General features: G+C 37.8%; 2 protein-coding genes across 8 annotated transcripts; both read left to right on the top strand.

Moving 5' to 3' along the window:
• The first annotated feature begins 521 nt into the window (after positions 1-521).
• LOC107587170 (inner nuclear membrane protein Man1-like) lies at positions 522-8,907 on the top strand. Its single transcript, XM_016274837.1, has 13 exons — positions 522-1,672; positions 4,234-4,362; positions 4,498-4,567; positions 4,671-4,747; positions 4,887-4,966; positions 5,076-5,221; positions 5,304-5,405; positions 5,502-5,604; positions 5,723-5,901; positions 6,139-6,220; positions 6,355-6,460; positions 7,264-7,342; positions 7,428-8,907. Exons 1-13 carry the CDS (start codon positions 575-577, stop codon positions 7,589-7,591), a joined length of 2,415 nt encoding a protein of 804 aa, XP_016130323.1. The 5' UTR covers positions 522-574; the 3' UTR covers positions 7,592-8,907.
• A 1,035-nt stretch (positions 8,908-9,942) lies between these two features.
• Positions 9,943-22,513, top strand: msrb3 (methionine sulfoxide reductase B3). 7 transcript variants are annotated; one of them, XM_016274781.1, is made up of 7 exons: positions 9,943-10,026; positions 12,936-13,130; positions 17,558-17,666; positions 18,672-18,749; positions 18,873-18,901; positions 22,151-22,248; positions 22,328-22,513. In XM_016274781.1, the coding sequence occupies exons 2-7, from the start codon at positions 13,013-13,015 to the stop codon at positions 22,499-22,501; spliced, it is 606 nt and encodes a 201-aa protein (XP_016130267.1). In that variant the 5' UTR covers positions 9,943-10,026; positions 12,936-13,012; the 3' UTR covers positions 22,502-22,513. The 7 variants fall into 7 exon arrangements, with proteins under 7 accessions (XP_016130267.1, XP_016130269.1, XP_016130266.1 ...); XM_016274783.1 differs by having other exon boundaries at positions 9,949-10,026; positions 12,985-13,130; XM_016274780.1 differs by having other exon boundaries at positions 9,951-10,026; positions 12,729-13,130.
• The last annotated feature ends 1,425 nt before the right edge of the window (positions 22,514-23,938 follow it).

The raw sequence follows: 23,938 nt of genomic DNA, 5'->3' as shown, positions 1-23,938 counted from the left end.
GAGTGGAAAAGTATGTTAGGAAAAAAATGGTTTCTATCCCAGCACATCATTTCTGAAATAAAGAGGTGTCTTATATTATTAGAAACCCCGTCTTTATGTTATTATTGACTGAAATGTGGCAGTCCTTTAAAGATCCAAAGGCAGTCTAAAAAAATTAAATAAAATAAATAAAAAATGAATAAATATATATATATATAGACTATTCTTAATATTTATATACTTTATTTAGATTTTTGTCTTCTCTGTGTACCCCTTCTGACGAAAAAATTAAAAAATGAATAAATATATATATATATGTATATATACTGTATATATATATATATATATATATATAGACTATTCTTAATATTTATATACTTTATTTAGATTTTTGTCTTCTCAGTGTACCCCTTCTGACGGGTTTTCCGCTCTTTTTCTTGATTGTCATTCATAGCGATGTATAATGTTGTTCATTTAATAATTAATAAAATGAAAAATAAACTTTCCCGTTTCGTCCCTTTCAGGTTGGCCGTCTGGCCGCTTACTTCTACGTCACTTCCGCCGTGTCTCGCTGTATGCGTTTTTTCGAGCAAAGATGGCGTCTGCACAGTTAACGGATAAGGAGATTGTGTCTGAATTAAAACGGCTCGGCTACACTCCGGGCCCGGGGACGGAGAGCACGCGGCCCGTGTACTTGAAGAAACTGAAAAAGCTGTGGGAGGAGCAGCCACAGCCGCGGGGCTCCCGGAGCGGAAAAGGACGCAGCAGCAGCGGGAATATCAACAGCAACGGCGGTAGCGGCGCTAGCAACAGCAACGCCGCGGCGCGAGCTCCGGGACTCAGCGCCAGGCCACCGGACGGTGACGTCACGCGTCTGAGCGCCAGCCGGAGCGAAAAGCGCAGACCCGGAAAGTTCGTGCTGGGCTTCAGCTCGGACGAGTCGGACGCGGAGGCACCGCAGAAGAAAGGAGGCCCGAATCACGGCGGCAGCAGGAGAGACCGAGGATCCGCGCTGCAGACACCCAACTTCAGGCCTGCGGGAACACCCGCCGCCTCCCTCGGCTTATCCGTGGACAGGAAAAGCATTTCTGCGTCTCCGTGGTGGGCAGACCGAGGCAAATCCAACGATTTAGAGGAAACGGAAAGAGACAGTCGGACTTTGAACGGGAATAAGGCGTTTTATGAGTCTAACAGTAGTAAGCTAGTCAGGGACTACTCTGATTCAGACGAGGAGGAGGAAGAGGAGGGTGAACGAGAGCGTCCCCGCGAACGCCGTCTGACTTCCAGACACCCCTCTTCCCCTTACCGGAGCGTCTGGAGCGCGGAGAAGTCGGCGCATGATTCTCCCGACTTCAGTCTAGATATGCTCGGGGAACGAGATGAGAAGAAACCGAGGGAGTTCAGCGGAAGCTACGTGAGCCGCAGCTACCAGAAACTCTCCGGGATTGACGGGGATGATAACAGCAGCGGCACCGGCGGCGGTGGTATCGCACCCGGTTCTTTTAATAAGAACCACATCGACAACGGAGACGGCGAGTCCCCCTGCAGCAGCAGCAGTAGTCGGTTCAGTATCGGGCTCAGACCGCGCTTTCCCTCCTACACAGCGACCTACCGAGCGAACCATTCGAACCACACCGGTTTCAACCACTCCTACAGCCATGCCTCAGCCCTCAAGCCCAAGCAGCACACCGCGGTCCCCACTAGTTAAAATATCGATCTAAATGATTCATTGGTTAATTGAGAACTTAAATTCTTCTTTAAAAATCATTTCAAAATTATGTTGAATAATTACAAGGATCATTTTATTTAATATTTATGTTGTATGTTTTGTGCTTTAAATAATTATTCAAAATAAATTCAAATGGAATTATTTTAAATACTCAGGAATTATCAGTGACTGGAAAAGTCGTGGAAATTCACTCTTGAAAAGTGTGGGAACCCTCTGAGTGTCTGTTATTTGATAATCATGGTTAGTCTGGTAGTCCCCACATTTTGACATGTTGACATCCTGTATGGTCATAATGTGATAGCCAGCATTAATCTTTTGATGCATTTTCCCAGATGAGAGAAAGTCTGTTCTTGAATGTGCATGCTATGCCACCAATAGCTTGAGTACCATCAGAGTAAAGTGCTCTGGAGGCAGAGACGGCTCTTGAGAGGAAGCCGACTGATGAATTACTATGTATATTTGTGGCATGGCCAGTCTCTCAGGGAGGGAGCTTTGACTGGAGAGCGTGCTGCAGACATCTAGGTCACAGACAAGCTAAAGCGGCCTAATTGTCTGTCTCTCAGGGGACTCTGGGAGCTTGCGGCCAGCTAGAGTGACTGACTTCTCTCTGGCCGGCTAAACTCTGCCTAACTCTCACTTTGAGTGTGACATACAGTATGTGTATCAGATTTCTACTTGCTCAGATTGTTGTTTGCAGCTTGTGATTTAGGATGGTTATGTTGAACAACATACTATAACTAGTGCGAAACTAATAGCACTACTAGTATTGCTGCTGTGTGCACTACATAAGCACAGTATTAAAGTAGTCTGTGTGCATGAAATATGTCAGAACATTCAATACAATATCCCACAAAGCAGTGTGCTGGACTTGATCTTCCAGTTTGACGACTTAGTCATTTAAAACATCCTGACTCTATTTGATCAGGCTGCAAAAAATGCCAAACGTTTACTTTTGTTTCTTAATTGTCAACTGGATGCTACTTGCAGAATTAACTGCAGTGTAACAAGGTAATGTGGCAACAATGTAGCATAAAGCTGTTTGAAATGTGTATCATTATGTAGAATGTTACTTTTTTAATAGTATGCAAGTGTCCAATTCTGAACATAGTCAAAGTTTAGTTCTATGATGTGTCTAATATTTTAGTAGGTTTTAAGAACTTATCAGAGAAACAAAGGCTACTTCAAATTTTGTGCACTGTGTGTATTATAAAGAAGATAGTTTTGATAATATTGTTTATTTTATTGTTAGTTCTGCTGTTATAAAAAAAATCAACCTTAGTTTGATTAGACGTCATGCGGGATAGATTTAAAGTCTTTACAATGGCATGCACTGTATAAAGGTCCTAGATCTCACAATTGCCAACTTTTAAAACTGTTTTATGGAGTTTTCTTTACTGAAATTTTTGTCAGCTGAACAATTATGTTGTTAAACAACAGTATAGTCCGTTGAACTGTACATCTATTTCTCCCAGCCTTGTTTTCATTCCTGTCAAAAAATTACGTTTTTAATAAATAAAAAATGGCGCCAACCTGAATAAGGCCTGTAAGCCACCTTTGGCCATGTGTTTTTGTGGTTTTACCACGGTTAAGAAGGTTTAAGCCACTCACATCTATAGCTCAACCACAAAAACAGCAAAATGGGATCTTATCATCTGAAATCTAGGCCAGACTTGGTCAAGTTTAGTTCTATGATGTGTCTAATATTTTAGTAGGTTTTAAGAACTTATCAGAGAAACAAAGGCTACTTCAAATTTTGTGCACTGTGTGTATTATAAAGAAGATAGTTTTGATAATATTGTTTATTTTATTGTTAGTTCTGCTGTTATAAAAAAAAATCAACCTTAGTTTGATTAGACGTCATGCGGGATAGATTTAAAGTCTTTACAATGGCATGCGTATTATAAAGGTCCTAGATCTCACAATTGCCAACTTTTAAAACTGTTTTATGGAGTTTTCTTTACTGAAATTTTTGTCAGCTGAACAATTATGTTGTTAAACAACAGTATAGTCCGTTGAACTGTACATCTATTTCTCCCAGCCTTGTTTTCATTCCTGTCAAAAAATTACGTTTTTAATAAATAAAAAATGGCGCCAACCTGAATAAGGTCTGTAAGCCACCTTTGGCCATGTGTTTTTGTGGTTTTACCACGGTTAAGAAGGTTTAAGCCACTCACATCTATAGCTCAACCACAAAAACAGCAAAATGGGATCTTATCATCTGAAATCTAGGCCAGACTTGGTCTTGAAACTTAAAAGCAATTGTTTTTCTGGAGTATATGGCTTTTTCTCAGAGATTGATGTATTAAATGGCTTGCAACATCAGACGGCTCACGTCTGATAAGCCAGACCAATGCAGTCTATGATTGAGACACGCAGGGCAGTTGCTGTGCTTAATCTGGGCCCGGGCCAGAGCGAGGACAGAAGCACAATGTTCAGACAATGACTCAAGTGTGAGACGACGAGAGGCTCTCCCTTGTAGTCACCCTCAAGTGTGAGACGATGAGCAGCCCTCCTCCACGGCATAGTTGGGAAATACCATCCAGCCATGTATCATTATAATTTGTCTAGTGCTGAGTAATGCCGTTTGTCAAATTACTTTTCTTTCGTTTTCAGTCGTACTTCACCCATTCGGACCAGAGTTTGATCTGCAGTATGTAAGTATCTGCTCACCTGTGTCCCAAGTTTTAAACTTTTAGTCAAGCAAATTCCCTTTTCCACCAAAAAGGTATTTCTGGTTTTACCGTCCTTAAACATGCACTCACAACAATGACTTGCATTGATTTTAACAGGACATTAATGACCGAGACCTCATCCTTAATCTGCTCCTGTCTCTACATGAGCACCTGGCCAATATCGCTGGTGAGCATTCAGATACAACTTAAATATATTTATACTTATCTTAAATATATTTTGTTTTAATATATGCAGCATTAAATAGTGCAACCGTTTGATTGCCTTTCAGGAGAACATGATTGTGGAGACCTTAAAAATCCTTTAAACAGAAGTGTCTCTTTTAGTGACGCCTCTACGTACCTCAAGGTTTGTTTTATTTATTGAAGGGTTTGATCTCCATTTTCTGTTCAAGTCAAATTGCATTGTTTCTTTAATTGTATAATTTGGGAAATAGTGGCTCTACCAATATGAAACTGCACAACATAAAGCATCTTTCTCTTTCAAGCTCCAAAATGAAGCCTATGAAAACTTGATTGAAACGTCTTTAGAGTGGGTCATGAAAACCAAAGATGTTGTCGGTATAAGGTACCTGATGTCCATCCAAAGTATCTATCTATCTATCTCTCTATCTATCCTATCACTCTTTGTGTGCTGTTTTCCTGTGTTCATTGAGGGTGTGTTGGTTTCTTGGCAGGTTGATTGGTGCTGACTCAGCTCAACCCATAGAGGATGTATCGGAAATCTCACGACTGGAGTCCATCCACCCCCGCATGTCCTTCTTCTGTCGCCTCAGACGCGCCTTCTTCACTGTGATCCACAGAGTTCTCTTCGTCCTTGCAGGTTGGCTTCTACTCTCTGTAGAGGATGGTGCTTTCTGCACGGGGAAGATCTTTTCACTAACCTTTCCTGCATTTCTCTGTAGGCATCGGTGTAGTTTTGGGTTTGGTGTATTGCATGAAATACAGATGGCGCAAAGAAGAGGAGGAAACTAGACAGATGTATGACATGGTGGAGAGGATCATCGGTAAGGCTGTCTCATCATTAGGCTATATTTTTAGCACAGTAATTACACAATGCAGGTGTAAAGCATCTTAATCACCTGTGCTTTGTGTTTTCACAGATGTAATGAGAAGCCACAATGAAGCCTGTCAGGAGAATAAGGACTTGCAGCAGTATTTGCCCATCCCTCACGTCCGTGACTCTCTTGTCCAGCCTCAAGACAGGTATTGCGTCTTTGCAGTACAAATTTGGTTTTAGCTTGTTTTGCATTTTTGGATGAAACACCCTCTTTTCCTGGTCCAGTGTATTCTGAAGAGTATGTGTATCATGTCATTCTCTCAGAAAGAAGATGAAGAAGGTGTGGGACAGAGCCGTTGCATTCCTCTCAGCTAATGAGTCCCGCATCCGGACAGAAAAGCAGAGGATTGGAGGGGCGGACTTCATGGTGTGGCGGTGGCTTCAGCCCTCAGTGTCACCTGATAAGATGTCCAGCATGCCCTCCAAAGTGTGGCAAGGCCAAGGTAAGGTTTTCTTCGTGTGGAGTCATCTGCATTTTAAGGTCAAACTCGTACCTTTTTACTTTTTTGGATTAATACATGTGGGCAACTCCTTCTGATTGACTTGTTTGGAGGACTAACTTCCTGTTAATGCAAATGTAACTGATATTAAACATTCAACACGTTTATGCATAGTGTCCACATTCTTTTGGGCATATAGAGTATGTTCATGAACCTAAAGTGGCTTGTTTTGTTCTTCAGCATTTCCATTGGACCGAAGAAATTCGCCACCAAACAGCTTAACGCCGTGCTTGAAGATTCGCAACATGTTTGATCCTGTTATGTAAGTTTCTCAAGGACTTTTGCATGTGACCTCACATTAAATTGGTTGTTGAAGTAAAATGTATTTACTTGCATAATTGTATGTAATTTTGCGTGATAGAGTGTTTTAGAGAAATGTATTTCCCTCTTGAACAGGGAAGTAGGGGAAAACTGGCACCTCGCCATTCAAGAAGCCATTTTGGAGAAGTGCAGTGATAACGATGGAATCGTTCACATAGCTGTTGACAAAAACTCAAGAGAGGTGAGAATCCTGTGTGATTCATTACAAAATGTACAGCCTGGGTTTATAGGTTCTTGTCCAAAAGCTAAAGAGTTGCCTGCTACCTTCAAAGGCTGCATCCCAGCCATCATGCACCCTCATAAGTGGCCAATTTGTAACACACTACAACAACATGCAACTACTCCTTACACCAGACAAATTGACTTGACTCAGTTTATTCCAATGGAGTCATATTGTAAGAAGCATAAAATGCATAGAACAGTTAATTTTTAATGTGTGGTGTTATTGTTTGCAAAACTATTCTTTATGCCATCTTGAATTGTTTTGATTGGTTCCAGTGGAGTTTCATGTTAGCATGTTGCTAAGCTTACAGGTGCTACATATTGTAATAAGCATAAATGGGATATACAAATATTGGGTAAAATAAGCTTTCTTTAAGTACTCTGAACATTATTGTTTACCATATTGGTTTGCTTTCAAGCTGATCGTATAAATTGACTTTACTCAATTGATTTGAATGTCATTTGATGTTAGCATGATGCTAAGCTAATGGGTACTAGATAATAATATTAGCAAAATGAAATGGGACAAACAAATAATAATTATTATTATTATTTTTATTTTTATTTTTTATTTTTTTTATTACACAGAACTGTATTTCTTTGTACCTCATTCATTAATTTTTAGCAGTGCATTCTAGTATTGTCTTGTTCACAAAGGGTATGATGTTGCCTTAGAATTTTTCTTTCTTTTGGAACAGTGTAATATTCCTAGAAGCATTTAATTAATGGGTTGATGTGCTGTATGATTTTGTTCTCATCTAGGGCTGCGTTTATGTGAAGTGCCTTTCAGCAGAGCATTCTGGGAAAGCCTTCAAAGCGCTTCATGGCTCCTGGTTTGATGGTAAACGAACGATGCATTTATTCTAGATTAATCAGAAGAACTGCAATTTTCAGTCCGTTTAAACCTGCCATGCCTTTTTTTATAGGTAAGCTGGTGACGGTCAAGTATCTACGACTGGATCGCTACCACCAGCGTTTCCCACAAGCCCTGGGCTGCAACATGCCCCTCAAGCCCTCCAGCTCCTGCATGAACAGCATGTCTCGCCTGAACCAGCGATCCAGCACATCCAGCTCACTGGGTTTCTCTTGAGGCACATGCTAATGGCCACCACCATCCTCTCTGCTCTCTCTTTCGCTATATACGAGGCTCCCTTCTCCTGCGTCCTCTTCACCAGAGAGAACTGCGTTCAGGAGCTTTTACAGTTGGGCGACCTGGGACGCCCAATCAGTTTTGTCAGCCATATGCAAGCAATGGTGTTTAAACCTGTGAGCTGCTGTGTTTTTTTTCTTTTTTCCTGTCCTTCGGTATCAAGGAAAGCAAGGCAGATGCACACACTTGCGTGAAACCGGTGGAGAGAGAGTTGCTCGGTCCGGTGAGAGCTTTTAGGAGAGGTGGACGATGCAATCTCTGTCCTTCTCATATCTGGTGCAAGTGGACACAAATTTCTGTTTCTTATGTATTTGCTTTGTTTTTGATAAACCGTCTTTATGGATTCAATGACAAAAATGGCTTCCAACTTTAAATCTCACACCACGATTGAGAGTTTTCCGGCCTCTGCTTATTTTTTATGTAACTAACTCCCCTCCTTAATTCCAAGGAGCTCTGTTGGGCTATACGTAGCTGCATGTGCTGGTTAAAGTATGCCTATATTTAAGCTTTGAATTGTATCATATACTGTGGATGTTTATTTCCCTGATGCTGTTTTAGCTGATGTATTCCCTTTATTATTTTTCTTTGCCTTTTTGTTTTGTAGTTTTTAGTCCAAGAACAGCATGCACACACTCTAGAAAGGGGTGCTGTAAATATCTCATTGAATGGTGGTGGTTGAAATCATGTATATGAAACAAATCGTCATAAGCTCTTGTTTGTTTCTTGCCAACAGAATAACTACACTGCTGCATTCAGAGACGTGTCATGTGGAAGGGTCTACATGGCTTTATGAGAGAAATTAACAATTGTTTCCCTTCAATGCCATGTTTCTGAACACTAGTCTTAATTGTCACAGCCTGATTATATTCAAGTATATAATTATTTACTGTTGTTTTGTTTATATTTTAAAAGTTATGTTTTTCCCATTATAGTTGGTGCAGATGGATGTTCTCCCCTCCCTTACTGGTCACTTGGCAGATTTTAAATGCCACCCTGTCGCTGTTTTTAATCTGTCCCCGACCCTTCTAAATTTCCAAAGGAGATGTTTTTGATGGAAGTTGTTTTCTGACTTTCTTGTACACACTTGTGCTACGGTCGCAGCCTGATATGGTGATCTGATTCTAATTCGTATCGGGACACATTCATAAACAGAGCATGTCATGCTGCGGTCATGTCTATTTTGGATCACAGAAAGATTTATCAGCTTTTGTTTAGATGCAGTTCGGGTGGATATGAGGTAAATAAAATGTACTTGTTTATTACTCATGTTTATCTCCTTCCTCGATGAGATTCATTACATGATCTACATGAGCACATTTTATCTTCACTTTCCCATCTATATTTATATAAAACATTGGAAATGGCTTTTTACATAAGGTTGATCTTTTAATTGTTGAAAATATTTCTAAGAGTCAACGGTAGTTGCCCACTCCAGATATCTAGGTGAACAAGTTAGTGCAATTGAAAACATAATGGTGTGGTCTTAAGACTTCCAAGTATGTTTTTAGTCTTGGAGATTGATCAAGAGATATTTTTTAATCTGTCATGGAATATGTTTTAAAAATGTTTAATTTCTATATTAGTAAACAAAAATGGACAAGATTCATAAGTTAAGTATTACAATTTACATATGCAAACTTAGACATTTCAGTCCTATTTTGCAACAATTATACAATTAATCATAGAAAACAAGCTATTCAAAATGCACCCATTTTTTTTTTGTCATGGAATATGTTTTAAAAATGTTTAATTTCTATATTAGTAAACAAAAATGGACAAGATTCATAAGATAAGTATTACAATTTACATATGCAAACTTAGACATTTCAGTCCTATTTTGCAACAATTATTATACAATTAATCAGAGAAAACAAGCTATTCAAAATGCACCCATTTTTTTAAACTTTATATTCACTTTAAATAGTTAGATAATTTAATTAGCCTGCTTTATTCCCAGTTTCTAACCAATCTAAAAGGATCCTAAAGTTAAAATAAAATAATAATAATAAATAGCACCACTAACAAAACCATATAATGTAGAGTTGGACATTTAAAGTATTGCTTAGCATTCAGTGGTAAATTATAATATACATTTATTTTGAATCCGCAATCGAAAGCAGTAGGATGTGATGATAGCATGCAAAGCTAAATCTAGTGAGGGTTGTTGCTTCTCGCTGAATAACTGCGCGCAAATTACGCATTGCTTATATTTGGAGCTCGTCTGCCCAGCGAGAGGAATTTCCCAGAATGCACTTGTGATTACCTAAGAAGTACACAGTCGTGTCGCTGTTTGACAAATGCTCTGCTCTCACAGCGGCTCCTTTCACTCTCTAGTCTGCTGTTCTATTCGGTTTTAACGCTATTTCTGCTGTCTGGTACGTGTAACTACTTATTATATGTTTATATTGTTTATTACGCACTTTTTAAGTGACTTTAATGTGGGCAACAGGGTCTCTATGACTACGCGTTGAATGTGTAACACAACACCGTTATATTTTACTGTCAGTTTAAAATTGACGCAGTTGAAATGTATGACATATGTACGCGTTTGTTCCGTCTGTTTATGCGGTTTTATGCTTATATTTTAATATGACAGAATATTACGTAAGTAGCCACAGCGTATGTTCCTAGTCTTCTGTATGAAGCATATCAGGTATACTATGTATACACTATGTATCCTCCCACACATGATTTATTTATTTATTTGTTTATTTAGTCATTTAGCAGACGCTTTTATCCAAAGTGACTTACAAATGAGGACAATAAAAGCAGTCAAAACTAACATAAGAGCAACAATATATAAGTGCAAATGACAAGTCTCGGTTAGCCTAACACAGTACACGTAGAAAGGTATATATATATATATATATATATATATACACACACATATATACATACATATAATATATACACACACACACATACACACATATATATATATATATATATATACACTTGTACATACATACATATATATATACATACATACATACATATATATATATAATAGAATAGAAAGTGCTAGAGTTAGAGGGTCAAATAAAGGTGATGACGTGATGTCATAGCAGCGAGGTTTTATTACGTAACATTTTGTCTATGCAAACCACACCCTTACAAAAATGACTACTGTACACACCACAGTATTATCATGAGACTCCATACTTTCGAGTAGGCTATACCATGGTAATTCTTTGTAAGTGCAGACCATTCAAAGTCATTAATATTTTATGTCATGTTTATTTAATTGCCCTCTAAACTCCTGACACCGGTCTAATAAACACCTAAAAGCCTATCAGGATGTTCAGTCATCTGATGGACATTTAATGTAATAACATAGATGAATTTATATAATCTTTGTGCTTGTGAGTCATGAAATTCTGGTGTAAATGTCCTATTCAGTATGTTAAATATCCTTCACTGTATCGGTAACAAAACAGCCATATTATTATAAGGCAGTTTGGGTGTTGCCAAACAAAACACACAGATAATTTGCCAAAGTTTCACATGCTTGAGATATTCATCCACTTCTGATGTTCTTTCATTTGCCAGCATTCACTTAATCGTTGTTCCCAATGGCCCTGCAACCATCAAAACCAGGCAATCATATACACAGATCTGATCTGCTTTAAAACATTTCAGTTCTCATCTGTCGCTTTATGACCTTATATAGTTATGACTGTCACTGTACCTCAAGTATCAAGCATGCTTTATTTATTAACTGCATTGATACTCAGAGCACTTGATATTTTTGGTGAGTAAATGCACTTATTTTGCCTGCTGTGGAGAACTTGTTCATTTTGTAGTTCAATAGAGAAGGGCAGTTTATTGATAGTGATAAGAAGCAGTTGTCAAAATGATATTTGTTTAACGAGCCTCTCTCATCAAGTTCCAGTTCGGCTTTACAGAAATTAAATAAATGAAGATTTGGCTTTCCTTGCGTGTGATTCATCAGTGCAGCTAAACAGAGTAAAATAAATAAATTAATAAAATGCACATGCAGTAACATTGGAGGAAACCGGATCAAGTGTTCAAATCATTTAAAGAGAACTTTCTGGAATGCAAACGATGTAAACATCAAGCTGTAGACAAACACAGTCCTATGGTGCGATTCTGCAGAGCTGTAAGTGAGATATTTATAGTCCTCTCTGCAAGTGATTGCTGGGTATTTTTAAAATGTGGCCTTGCTTGTGTCTGTATCTGTTCATGTGTTAAAACCTCTCGTGCCACACAGACCAGTCCTGGGTGAAGAGTCAAGTGTCTGAATGCTGTTGCATTCATTTACTGTAACAATTCTGAATTTAGATGCAAAACAATCATAGTTGCCTTATTAATTTTGGTCAGTGGCATAATTTTTACAAAATTGTTGCATAATAATGTTATATATCATTATAAATGGAATGTTGTAATAAAAAATATTTTTAATATATCAGAATGATTTAATATATTTTTTTACATTTTTTAAATGTTTTTCTAAATTACAATTCTGTGTTTTTCTGTCAATATGGGGTGCTGTGTGTACATTAATGAGGAAAAAAATTAACTTAAATGATTTTAGCAAATGGCTGCAATATAACAAAGAGTGAAAAATTTAAGGGGGTCTGAATACTTTCCGTACCCACTGTATATATATATATATATGAAAATGTATAGAACATTATGCCAAAATATCAAAACCAAGTTTCAAGCAAAATGTCACACAAAATATTTTTAAAATGGTAAAAAATACTTGTTGAAATATATTGTTGAAGATTAAGACAAAATGTATTTAGACAATTTCTGGTCAAAAGTGGAATATGTTCATAGTTAATGTGATGAACTACAGCTGTGGTTACTCCGTGAATTTGAGGAGAACTTACTTCATACTAAAAAATTACCTGATTAAAAGTAAAAAACAAAAATTGGCTCAAATGAGACATGAGCCAAGCTCGTCTGGTGGCAGATGCTACATATAATGCATATATATCAAAATATTTTTTTCTCCACACTAAGAATAAGTGCTAAATGGAAGAATGTTCAAATCAAGCTCTTTCTGATGATAAGTTGTCATTTGTGCTCTTCTCCTGTCTCCTTGTTGCAGTAGATGAAAAGATCTTTCTCTTTTCCTCACACCTGCATGACCACTAGATGGACCTCATTCCTTATAAACCACAGCTTCACCCTCACGCTCAGCAGCGCTCTGTGGCTTTGCCTGTTATTGAGCCCATAGTTCAGATGTAATTTCCCACAATCTTTGGCCTCTTAACAGTTTTAAAGCTACCTTTTTCATAGGTCTTTATCTTTATAGTTTCAAGAAGGCTTGGAGAAGGTCTTAAAAACCTTCCTGCATTCTTCAGCGTGCGCTCGAGTTTGCCATAGGCCAGGATGGCTGCCCATCTTCTCCGATCCATGGCCCCGTGCGCATCCATGGCCCTGCTCCAATGCAGTCGTTCCCATAAGTCCGCAAGGCCGCTCCTAGCACTGATTCCACCCTCTACGCTAGGTACTGTAACCAATGTGGTTAGGATATATAATGTGCTATATTTGAGCAAAATAGATTGTTGTGTTGTGCATTGGTTTGCAATTGTTTTTTGTAGTACAGCTGATATAAGCAAAGTTGCTAATGTGTATAAGTATAAATTTAATTATAAGGTTAGTTTCCCTTTATGGCCCACAGACACACAACTGACGTGCTACAGCCATAGAAACCGCTGATAAGCTCGGTGTATGGCAGCTTTTTTTTTTTTTATCTGTTTTCTATGCAAAATGCTTCTGCACTTTTTGCTGTGTCTTCTCAAGGCTCTGGATTCTAAAACTAATAACCCAGCTCATTAAACGTGACATAAAATATATGTTGGTTCCACTAATGAAGTTCTCTGACCTTTTAATCACTTCTCAAAAATGTCAAATAATATTTTTTCCCCATTAATCTCTCTTCACTGCTTTAAAATTTATCCATGGAAGCCTGAAATGGACAATAAAAAAGGTAATTGCAACTTTTTATTTCACAATTTGGACGTTTTTTCACAATTCTGAGTTTGTTTTACAATTCAGATTTATTTTCACAATTCCAAGGGAAACATTCAGAATTGTGAGATAAGAAGTCAGAATTATGAGATATAAACTGGGAATTGCATGATATTTTCTTAATTATGACAAAACAAAATTTTAATTGCGAGATGTTAACTAATTAACTAATTCTGAGAAGAAAAGTCCAAATTGTGAGATAAACTTGCAGCTGTGAGGGGAAAAAAAGTCCAAATTGTGAGATAAAAAGATGCAGCTTTCATATGTATTTGACTGTCAGCAATAAAAAAAAATAATAATAAAATTGGCTGCTTTAAGGTTGTGAGGTATAATATTAAAAAGCCTTTATTAAAATGAAAACTCAGTATGCCAAAGTTTTTTTAGTATTATACCTTGTGATGTACATTTAACTGTCATTTACGTAATGTCTTAAGGGTGCAAGGTCCTCATTTGAATTGTGGGTAATATGTTTTTACATATTTATCATGCCCGTTCACTTCTCTCTCTTTACACAGTGACGTTAATCAGTCTTTCCCTGCATGAGAAGTGTCAGCCATCCCGTGATAGGCTGCTCTAAGTGTCCATCTCTGTGACTGACATCTGTGTTGACCTATGTTGTGTTTATTTTTTCTTCTTCCTCTCCCTCCTCGACTATGTTTGTCTTTATTATTTTTTAGCCTGAGTGGTAGGAGGTGTTTTAGCAGGCGGCTCCTGTCTCGCCGCTGTCTCTGTTCTCCCTGCAGCATCGGCCGCAGCCATGTCCGGGTTCAATCTACTGCATCTGGTCAGCCAAGGCCAACCTGTAAAACTCAAGGCCTGCGGGCTCCCCTCAGGTCACCTGGATGCTGTGTGTGTGTGTGTGTGTGCAGTGTGCTTTGCTTTCTCGATACTTTCATATGTGCGCACACGCGTGTGTGAGCGTTCGGCAAGGGGTGTGTGTGTTTGGTTGATGATAAGGTCACTTGTGGAGAAACCAACTTTTGGATTTATCTAAAGGCAACCTGACATTGAGCTTTATCCTGTATTCTTTACTTTGACCATCTTCACATAAATGCATGGACAGCTAGCTCCTCAACAGGTGAATAGATAAGACTTTTGGTAAGATTTTAGATCAATTTCTAAATAGTTGGCTGCCAGATATCAGGTTCCCCCTGATGCTTGCGTTGGTTTTTCTGCATTTGATGACCCCTTGCCCGGAAATGTCACCTTTTGCTTTGCTCTTTTTTTCCTCTGTTTAGCTCTTCAGTTGCTCATGGAATAACGCCTAACTCACTGTTTTACCTTCTTTTACGCCTGCATGATTAGTCAAGCTTTAACATGATCTACTAATGATTGCATTTGTATTAGCATTTTCCATTTTAGGAATTTAGATGACACTCACATTTGATACAGGGTGTGTTCTGAGGGAAATTTTCGATCAGTTAGTTGTATCTAATTGCATTTTTGTAAAGTAATCATTGGTGCATGTTAAAACCTTTCATAGGTTTATTAAGACACATCAGTAGATTAATATCAATAACTGGGCGTTTCTGTGTCAAAATAATAAAACCCAACAGGATTTAGATTTCTTAAAGTTAATAATAGTGCTGGCAAAGTAAAAAAAAAGACTAATGTTAAAATTTTAGGCAAAGTGTGTGAATGAAATGCTGCTTTTACTGAATAATAATTAACACAGCTTTATGACTGAATAGGCATGAGAAAGAACAGTTGCAATTCAGTATACAAATATGATGATATTATGATGCCGTCATTACTGTTAGGTGAATTTTAAATGCTAAAGATTCCATTAATGTCAAAAATCAATTCAAAATCACTTCAAAATTTCTTAATGTAGTGTATATGTATGTGTGTGTGTGTGTATAAGCAAAGGGTCTGAATATTTAGGACCATGTGATATTTCAGTTTTTCTTTTTTAATAAATCTGCAAAAATGTCAACAATTCTGTGTTTTTCTGTCAATATGGGGTGCTGTGTGTACATTAATGAGGAAAAAAAATTTACTTAAATGATTTTAGCAAATGGCTGCAATATAACAAAGAGTGAAAAATTTAAGGGGGTCTGAATACTTTCCGTACCCACTGTACATACACACACACACATTATAATTCATATTATAATGACACACATTATACACATATTGTAATGTAATATATGATATTATAAATTCTCAATTTACCTGATTCTTACATAACCAGTTTAGAATTTCCCATTGTAGAAAGAAATACTCAGTGTAGTAACCCTAAAATCATTTTTTATTTAATTATCTGTATAGAGACATATTTCAGTGCTACTACATGACAGGAACATTAATAGTGTGAAAGTACAATGTTTGAGTAATATTACTACAGCGCTGCCTTGCAAGCACGCTCAAAAAGTTTGAAAGCGATGAGTTGAGAATAGGTGAGAAGAAGTTTGAAAAATGTCTGGGGGAAGATGTGATTTTTTGGTGTGAAGCAAAAGGCCCATGCTAAAAACAAATCTTGCTTCCAATTAGGAAATAACTTTCACTTGAGGTTATAGCGAAAGGATGTTGGAACAACGTGCTGATTTGTAGTGTGACCTCTCGGTGCACCAAAGCTAAATCATTTGCAGGGGGTGACACAGACCGAATTCCTGAATTTCTTTAAATGCCTCCTTAGAGGCTTTTCTAGACAAACCAAGAAATAAAACACTTTTTTCCCCTTTCTCCCTCCCTCTCTCTCACAGTACAAATACTGTTCAGAGCCCTCCATACACAAAAAATAGGAATTCTCTCTGTCTCACTAATAGAATCCAGAAGACCCCTCTCACAGAGTCGAAAGGAATATGGGAGAGTCCTGCAGGGAGGCGACCCCCTCCTCTTTGCACTCTCCTCCCCTCTTCCCCATGTTTGTCAGAAGTAACTTTGTACTAGCTGGACAGAGCAGGGCCCATCAATGGAGCCCATTCACCAGAGGGACCTTTAAAGACCCCATTATTTCCTCCATTCACATGGTTTCAATCTTGTCGAGAGGAATTCTCCACATAGTCTTAAGTGAAGGGAGACCCGCTCTCACCAGAACGCAAGCCGTAAAACTGGCCAAACAATACGGGAGCAGGACAGACCTCACAGGAACACGAGTGAAAAAATCGTTATTAGCAGGAGAAAAGGTGGAAAGGAGGGAGAAAGCACTCTGTAATGGGAAATTGCAGTAGAATTGTATGTAATTTAAAACTGCTGTGTGTCCCGGTGACTAAATGGCATACAGATGGACATCTGGCCCCCTTTAAAAACATGGCTACAGTGCTTGTCTTCTTCTGAGGACCTCACGGTTGCCAGAGTGGATATTTCAGGCTCATTTTTTATATTTATTTTTTTTCTTCTTCTTCCCAGGCTGATGTTTTGAAGTTTGTTATCAGTAGAAGCTGTGTCTCTATTTAATCAATTAGTTTGAAAGTCCTACTGGTGACAATTACTCACTCTTCAGGTTGACCTCTAGAGGTCAGCATTGTTGTAAAGCTAAGGGCCAAGTGTAGCAGTCAAGATCGCTGCCTTCTGTATAAACAGCCAACATGAGCACTCATCTAGAATGTCATAACTCACTGCGTATGTTATGCAGGGAAAATTAAATTTGCCTCGGCGTAATACTTTGGCTGTAGCACATCACTGACGGAGTGTTTGGATTCTGTGTGTGTGTGTGTCACTGACACTGTGATTTTTCCAGGCAAGAGTCGAGTCAGGAATTAAAGTAGACATCCTTTGTTATCGGCCAAACCAATCATTTGCAACCAAAGTAACCAGACAAAAGTGCTGACTCCTGCTTGCGAGGAGTCACAAAGAAACCTAGATTAGAGAGACAATTGTTTGTTTTTAATAATTCTGCACTACTTTACTTTGTGATTACAAACACTTACGTTTGCCTTACCTCACTTGTCTCTCCTGTAGGAACGTGCCGAAGTAAGAAGACATGGCCCAAGACGTTCCCCGAGGAGGAGCTGAGGAAGCGATTGACCCCCATGCAGTACCATGTTACTCAGCAAAAGGTCACAGAGAGGTGGGTGACCCATCCTAACTAAAAGGCACTTTAAAATACACTTTCAGTCAAAGGTTTGAATTGAATGCTTGAATTAAAAACCAAAAAAACTAATGCTTAAGTATTCCAAATTATTCAGTTATTTCATTAATTTTAATATATATGTGTAGAAATTATATGTATGCATGTCACTTTCTATGCAAAACAACAATTTAAAAAATATATAATTTATTTTTAAAAAAAAATGTAAAAACCAAATTAAATTAGGTAAAAATAGTCTATAATGTATTATAAATGTAATATTAACAATAATAATAATAAAAATGTCATATAATTATTATTACTTAAATGTCATTTATAATGATTTATAAAATAATTTTTAATTAATTAATTGTTTTTTAAAAGGGGTCATTTGTTCTGGATTAAATTTTATATTCCAAATAATTCAAATATATTCCAACAACTTTATATTCTAAAAGGTGAAATAACAAACATTGGATTTAGATTTTTTTCAGTTTCAAGCATCTTGCTTTAGCATCTTGTCTGAATATTCCCTGTACAGATTTCTTTATGCTTGGCTTATAAAACTCATGGCACATTCTCTCCTGAACGACCCAAGGCCATGAGAAAAATCTTGAGTAGAAGGAGGATATAGCGTAGAAAGGAAAACACTGACACTTCTCCTCTATCCCTCTGTCGCTCAGGCAGTAGGAATGTGAAAAATGCCCCTTAGCCTGTGAGAAGAAAGCAAAGAAAGACACCTGAAAGGTGCATTTTGAGGCCTGTTACTCTGTTCACCCACAAATCCTCTTCAGCTTATGTAGATAAGAAATGCTTAGTCAGTTGCTTCCATCTAGTTAGTTTTTTTTTTTTTTTACATAAACACGAGAGCATGGGAAACTGAAATGCATTTTGGATTAGCATTAACTGATGAACTTTTATTGAGCTGACCATTATATTTATTAAGCTAACAGTTGATAATTTTAATGTATAAAGTCACAGTTTGTGTTGTTTTGTCATCCCTAGTGCTTTCACAGGAAAATACACAGATAACAAAGAGGAAGGAACCTACCACTGTGCCGTTTGCAGTGCCCCTCTTTTCACGTGAGTGTCCATCGTAATGACCCATCTTTAACATTCCCATTGTATTTAATCTTTGTTTTTGAACTAGAAATCATCTCATTTGGTAGTCAATATTTTATTATTGATGACTTACTGTCCTTGCAGGTCTGATAAGAAGTTTGACTCTGGATCAGGTATGGTTCTGCACTCACGTATAACAAAAATCAGAATAGATAAGACAAATGAGTTTATTTTTGTAAAAATGCTTGATTTTTTTTTTATTCTCAGAACAGCTCCAGTACATCTTTTGGTAATTGTGTACATAATTGTACAAGACTAAGCCTAATTGTTTCTCAAAGAGAGAGAGAAAAAAATAGATAAGGCTCATTGCTCCTCATTCTTATCTTGTCTGGCTCAATAAGGGAGAGTTTGACCTTCTCAACCTCCTTTATGGTTGATTGCAAGGACGAATGTGAATCCAGTCAGCTGCCTAATAGGCTGCAAGTTTGGGGCTTGAAACCTCACATGCTCCTTTATATATTAGTTACAGCACCTAAAGCGAACAACACCCTGACTTCAAGATCCTACAAAATATCTAAAATATTTTAACTTATCTGTTCTCTTTGAGATTAATGATATTGGCTTTAAACATTCCGCCACTGTCATCCATAATCTTTTGGAATCCTCCGGTTCTTAATTTGTGCACATCAAACATTCTTCCTTCACAAATGGAGAACAACTAAATTTTTTGAGGGTTTTTTATTATTATTAATTTAGTTACTGGCTTACAAAAAAATTACAAATAATCCCTTAAAACAATATTTGCTTAGAAAAGTCAAATGAAGAATATGTTATAGTTTGATTTAATGCAGATCATAGTTGTTATGAATTGGTAGTTTCCTGGAAGTGCTTCCCATCTTGTTTTTAACATTGCTTTTGTAGTTGCAATGGTATATTTTCTGTTACGAGTTTAAGATATGTATTCAATGTTTTCTGTTTTAAGCTTAAAAAGACTCTCATCAGCTCGGTCTAAGTGAATGTTGAGTTGACGCTGAGTGTATACAATGTAATTGTAATATACTGCAGCAACGGATTGTTGATCCCTTACAGATCTGAGCTCCAAATCACATACTTCGGTAGCGTTACTCATGCTATTTTTATTCAATCTCCGAACAAAGTAAAACGTGTATGCGAGAATCCTCTACAGAAAACAGGACGAAATGAGAAACATCTGGGCCCCGTGTTGAAAAATCTGATTTTCGCTGGAGTTGAATCTTTACTGTCTTTGTCGTAGAAATGGGAGCCAAACGGGCTGCATTGCATGCAGGCAACTCTGCAGCCTGGACTCATATAGACTCAATTTTCTGTTTTGTTAGAGTGACGCTACACTGCTCCATTCACTGGGCCGCTCGCCCTGGTGATAAAGCTCCATTAGATCAGCTCTGCGACGATCCACCGGGATTCTCCCGGTCTGAGTCATAGGATTCCTATATTCCCCCTAGAGCTTCCTGTGTCTGAGTGGAATTTCGTGGCTTTGTAGTTGCAGCCAAGCATCTCCTCCCTAAGAGGGAGGAGAGAGAGGTCAGTATAGATGGTGATTGAGGGGTGTTTGAGGGGTTGAGGAGGGAAAGTATAGATTGAGTGGGTGGATGACTGACCGACTGACTTCTGTTTCTCACCACACGTAGTATCACAGCAGTGAACCAACTTCTGCTTCCTTATTATAAAATGTAAAATCAGATAGAATTACCAAGATATGCTTGCCAATAATTAGGGTTGAATGCTAGAATAAAGGGCATGAAGGAACCTTGGTTGGCAAATCTCCCACTCTGGCCCTTAAACAACTCTTTCTGTTAGTTCTCCATTAGAACAGAATAATTGCAGGTACTTAGAAAACCTTGAATTAATCTTTTGGCAGTCTTCAAAAGTTCTTAAATTTTTGGCCATAAAGTGAAATGGCATAGTTAGGTTTTTAATTATATTCTAACTCTCATGATGTACCATTCAATACAGATCATTTGTTCTGTACCGGTAAAAGGTTCTTGAGATTTTTTTTGAAAGTCTCTTATGCCCTCTAAGTCAGCATTTAAATAATCAGAAATACAGTAAAAACAGTAATATTGTGAAATATTATTACAATTTTAAAATAACCATTTTCTATTTTAATATATTTAAAATGTAATTAATTCCTCTGGTGAGAAAAGCTTAACTTTCAGCAGCCATTGTCTTCAGTGTCACATGATCTTTATTCTAAATTATTCTAATATGTTGATTTGATGCTTAAGAAACATTTCTTATTATAAATGTTGAAAACTGTTGTGCTGCTCATTGTTTTTATGGAAACATGATATATTGTTTTTCAGGATTCTGTGATAAATAGAAAGTTCATCAATCAAGTTGGTCAATGTAATGTGCTGAAAAATAAATCATACTGAGCCCAAACTTTTAAACTGTAGTGTTTTTATACCTCTAAATCTCTTAATATTCTCTAAATGCTCTAGTATTATTTTTTTGTTTTCTAGATTTAAAAACATACTATTTATACTTAACATTGCAGTTCTGTTGTTTCAAAACTTCATCTGTAATGTTTTGAATAATAATTGGATGTGGTGTACCCTGCAGTGCCAGTAGTCTTGTACTTCTCATTCATTTTGCTTTGCAGCGTCTAATTTAATGTCTTTCCCTCTACCAGTAATCAGGAGGTAGTACTTTAAAATAGGTAGGGTTTTTTGTCAAAAACCTAAACAAATATGCCAGCAGAGGCTGTGTAGTAGTACGTTCCCAAGGTTCCTCTCCTCCAGACGTTCCACCTACCCAGAGAGACATGAGCAGGACCACCCATGAGCCAGAGCAGCCATTCTTTCCACTTGCACCCCTGTTACTGGGTAGAAATTTTCCAGATGAAAGAAAGGGGATTGTGAGAATACGCAGTAACTCTGCTGATAATGCTGACCATTTTCAGTGAGGTTTGTTTCACTTTCTGATCTCATCTTCAGTGGGGTATAGATGGATGCTCCCGTATATCTGGTTTATCACAAATCAAACACTCGAGAATCATGGGGGTGAATTTTGCATCAGCAAATACTCTTGCCATTTAACAACAGTTTCTTTCCAAACCAAAGTACAAAGGTTTTTCTACATTCTCCGTTGTTCTTTTCCAAATAATCCTCCTAACCCAATGTGCTTTGCATTCTAAGCATATGCATTGTATTGCATTAAGGTTACTGATTAGTTTGCATTGCACTGGAGCAAAAGAAGTGAAAGACAAGGATAGAGTGGCAAGAAAATGTGAGGATTCACTCAGAATGCGCTTCAGCATCAGGACAGGCCAGGAAGAGGACAAAACATTTAAACTTACACAGCACGAGATGGAATTGAAGGTTTATAGGTGTGTGGATCACACAAAGATTCACTTAACCCTCAATGCTGTACTGCTTTTACAGGATGGCCGTCCTTTTTTGATTTGATCAATAAGGACTCTATAACACTAACTGATGACTTTTCGTATGGGATGCACAGAGTGGAGACAACCTGCAGTCAGGTACAAAACCAGATTTACATTTTTTATGCATTGCTATGAAAACAACTTCTTGATTTTTTTTTTCTTTTTCTCTTTGTAGTGTGGTGCTCACCTGGGCCACCTTTTTGATGATGGACCTCGACCAACAAAGAAACGCTACTGCATAAACTCCGCTTCTCTCAATTTCCAGGCGAAAAACTGTGCCTCTGAGGAGGTGGAAGCATCTGGAGGAGCAGGTCAATCACTACCTTCTAGTAAGAATGAAGAACTTTAATAGGACTTGAAATAGACCAATCAGATGTCACGCTACTCCAAAGTCACTCCTGAACCATCAATTCCAAATCAAGTGAGCCGTGCAATCAGACAACTATATATTTAGTAACATTCATCTGAATCATGGGTCCTTCAAGATCTCAATATGCAATATCAGTATCCAGATAACAGATTAGAATGGCCTTACGTTCGCTCCCCAACTTTTTTACTTGAATTTTGTGTCATTTGAAGAGCTCACGTCGCTTCAAAGAAATTTGCTCTGCTAAAATGTTTTTTAACACTTGTTGGAAATTTTCAATTAGGGGCAAAGGTCTGAGACTACATTGGAAATCTGGTATTTTTTTATTTGTTTTCATTTAAATTAATATTTTTAAAGATTGAGAATTTTAAAATGGGGAAAATTAAAAACACAGTTTCTAGGTCACTAATCAAGTAAATTTGTGTCAGGTTTTCTGAAGCTCAAGATGATTTTTGAATCATACTCAAATCATGCTTGAGAACATGATCATCATGTAGCTCGCAAAATTGCTGGTGTCATGAAAACAAACATTTTCTCATATTCTTGTAGATTTTTTTCAATTCAGATTTTATTTTTGAATGTTTTTGGGAAGTCGTGGCCTAATGGTTAGAGAGTCGGACTTGTAACCCAAAGGTTGCGGGTTTGAGTCTCATACTGGCAGGGATTGTAGGTGGGGGGAGTGAATGTACAGCGCTCTCTCCCACCTTCAATACCACGACTGAGGTGCCCTTGAGCAAGGTACCGAACCCCCAACTGCTCCCCGGGCGCCGCAGCATAAATGGCTGCCCACTGCTCCGGGTGTGTGTGTTCACTGCTGTGTGTGTGCACTTTGGGTGGGTTAAATGCAGAGCACTAATTCCAAGTATGGGTCATACTTGGCCACATGTCAAGTCACTTTCACTTTTTTCTGATAATATGTGTAATGGGAAAAAAAATGCATTTTCACTAGTGGTCTCTGACTTTTTGGACCCCATTGTATATTGAAAGTCCAATGATTGGAAATTAATTATATATGTATACTTTCTCTGAGCGCTGTGTTGTTTTTGAAGTGACATGTGATACAGGGAGGTCAAGAAGTTTGAGGAAAATGCTATGCAAGTGCTCCTGTGAGCAGTAAAATAAGCACCGAGTGGAGAACAAAGCATTCTTTGAAATAAAATGGAACAGATGACAAATGTTTAGTCTGAACACAAATGTAGCCTGACTTTTAAGGGTGCTTTTTTTGGTCTCCCTGCTTGCAGTGCCTATTTTTGTCCTGAGTTGTGAGTTTTGTTTTTCCTGAGATATTGATTTACTTTGATTGATAGAATTTAATTAATATTTACCAGTGTGATTAAAGAGATATTAAGAATAATGTGTTTTTGTGAATTTTGTTCGCATATTTAGGGGCCAAGCACTGAAGGTGTGATGGCTCCTATT

Source organism: Sinocyclocheilus grahami, unplaced genomic scaffold (genome assembly GCF_001515645.1).
Source record: "Sinocyclocheilus grahami isolate Dianchi unplaced genomic scaffold, SAMN03320097.WGS_v1.1 scaffold90.1, whole genome shotgun sequence".
Classification (NCBI taxonomy): domain Eukaryota; kingdom Metazoa; phylum Chordata; class Actinopteri; order Cypriniformes; family Cyprinidae; genus Sinocyclocheilus; species Sinocyclocheilus grahami.
The sequence above is the reverse complement of the archived record's forward strand: the minus strand, read 5'-3'. Positions and strand labels throughout refer to the sequence as shown.

Coding starts and splice junctions, on each gene's coding strand:
- LOC107587170 (XM_016274837.1), top strand. CDS start 575: ATGGCGTCTGCACAGTTAACGGATAAGGAGATTGTGTCTGAATTAAAA. Junction 5,222..5,303: donor AGTTCTCTTCGTCCTTGCAG/GTTGGCTTCTAC, acceptor ATTTCTCTGTAG/GCATCGGTGTAGTTTTGGGT. Junction 7,343..7,427: donor TCATGGCTCCTGGTTTGATG/GTAAACGAACGA, acceptor CTTTTTTTATAG/GTAAGCTGGTGACGGTCAAG.
- msrb3 (XM_016274781.1), top strand. CDS start 13,013: ATGGCTGCCCATCTTCTCCGATCCATGGCCCCGTGCGCATCCATGGCC. Junction 13,131..17,557: donor GATTCCACCCTCTACGCTAG/GTACTGTAACCA, acceptor TCTCTCCTGTAG/GAACGTGCCGAAGTAAGAAG. Junction 18,750..18,872: donor TGCAGTGCCCCTCTTTTCAC/GTGAGTGTCCAT, acceptor CTGTCCTTGCAG/GTCTGATAAGAAGTTTGACT.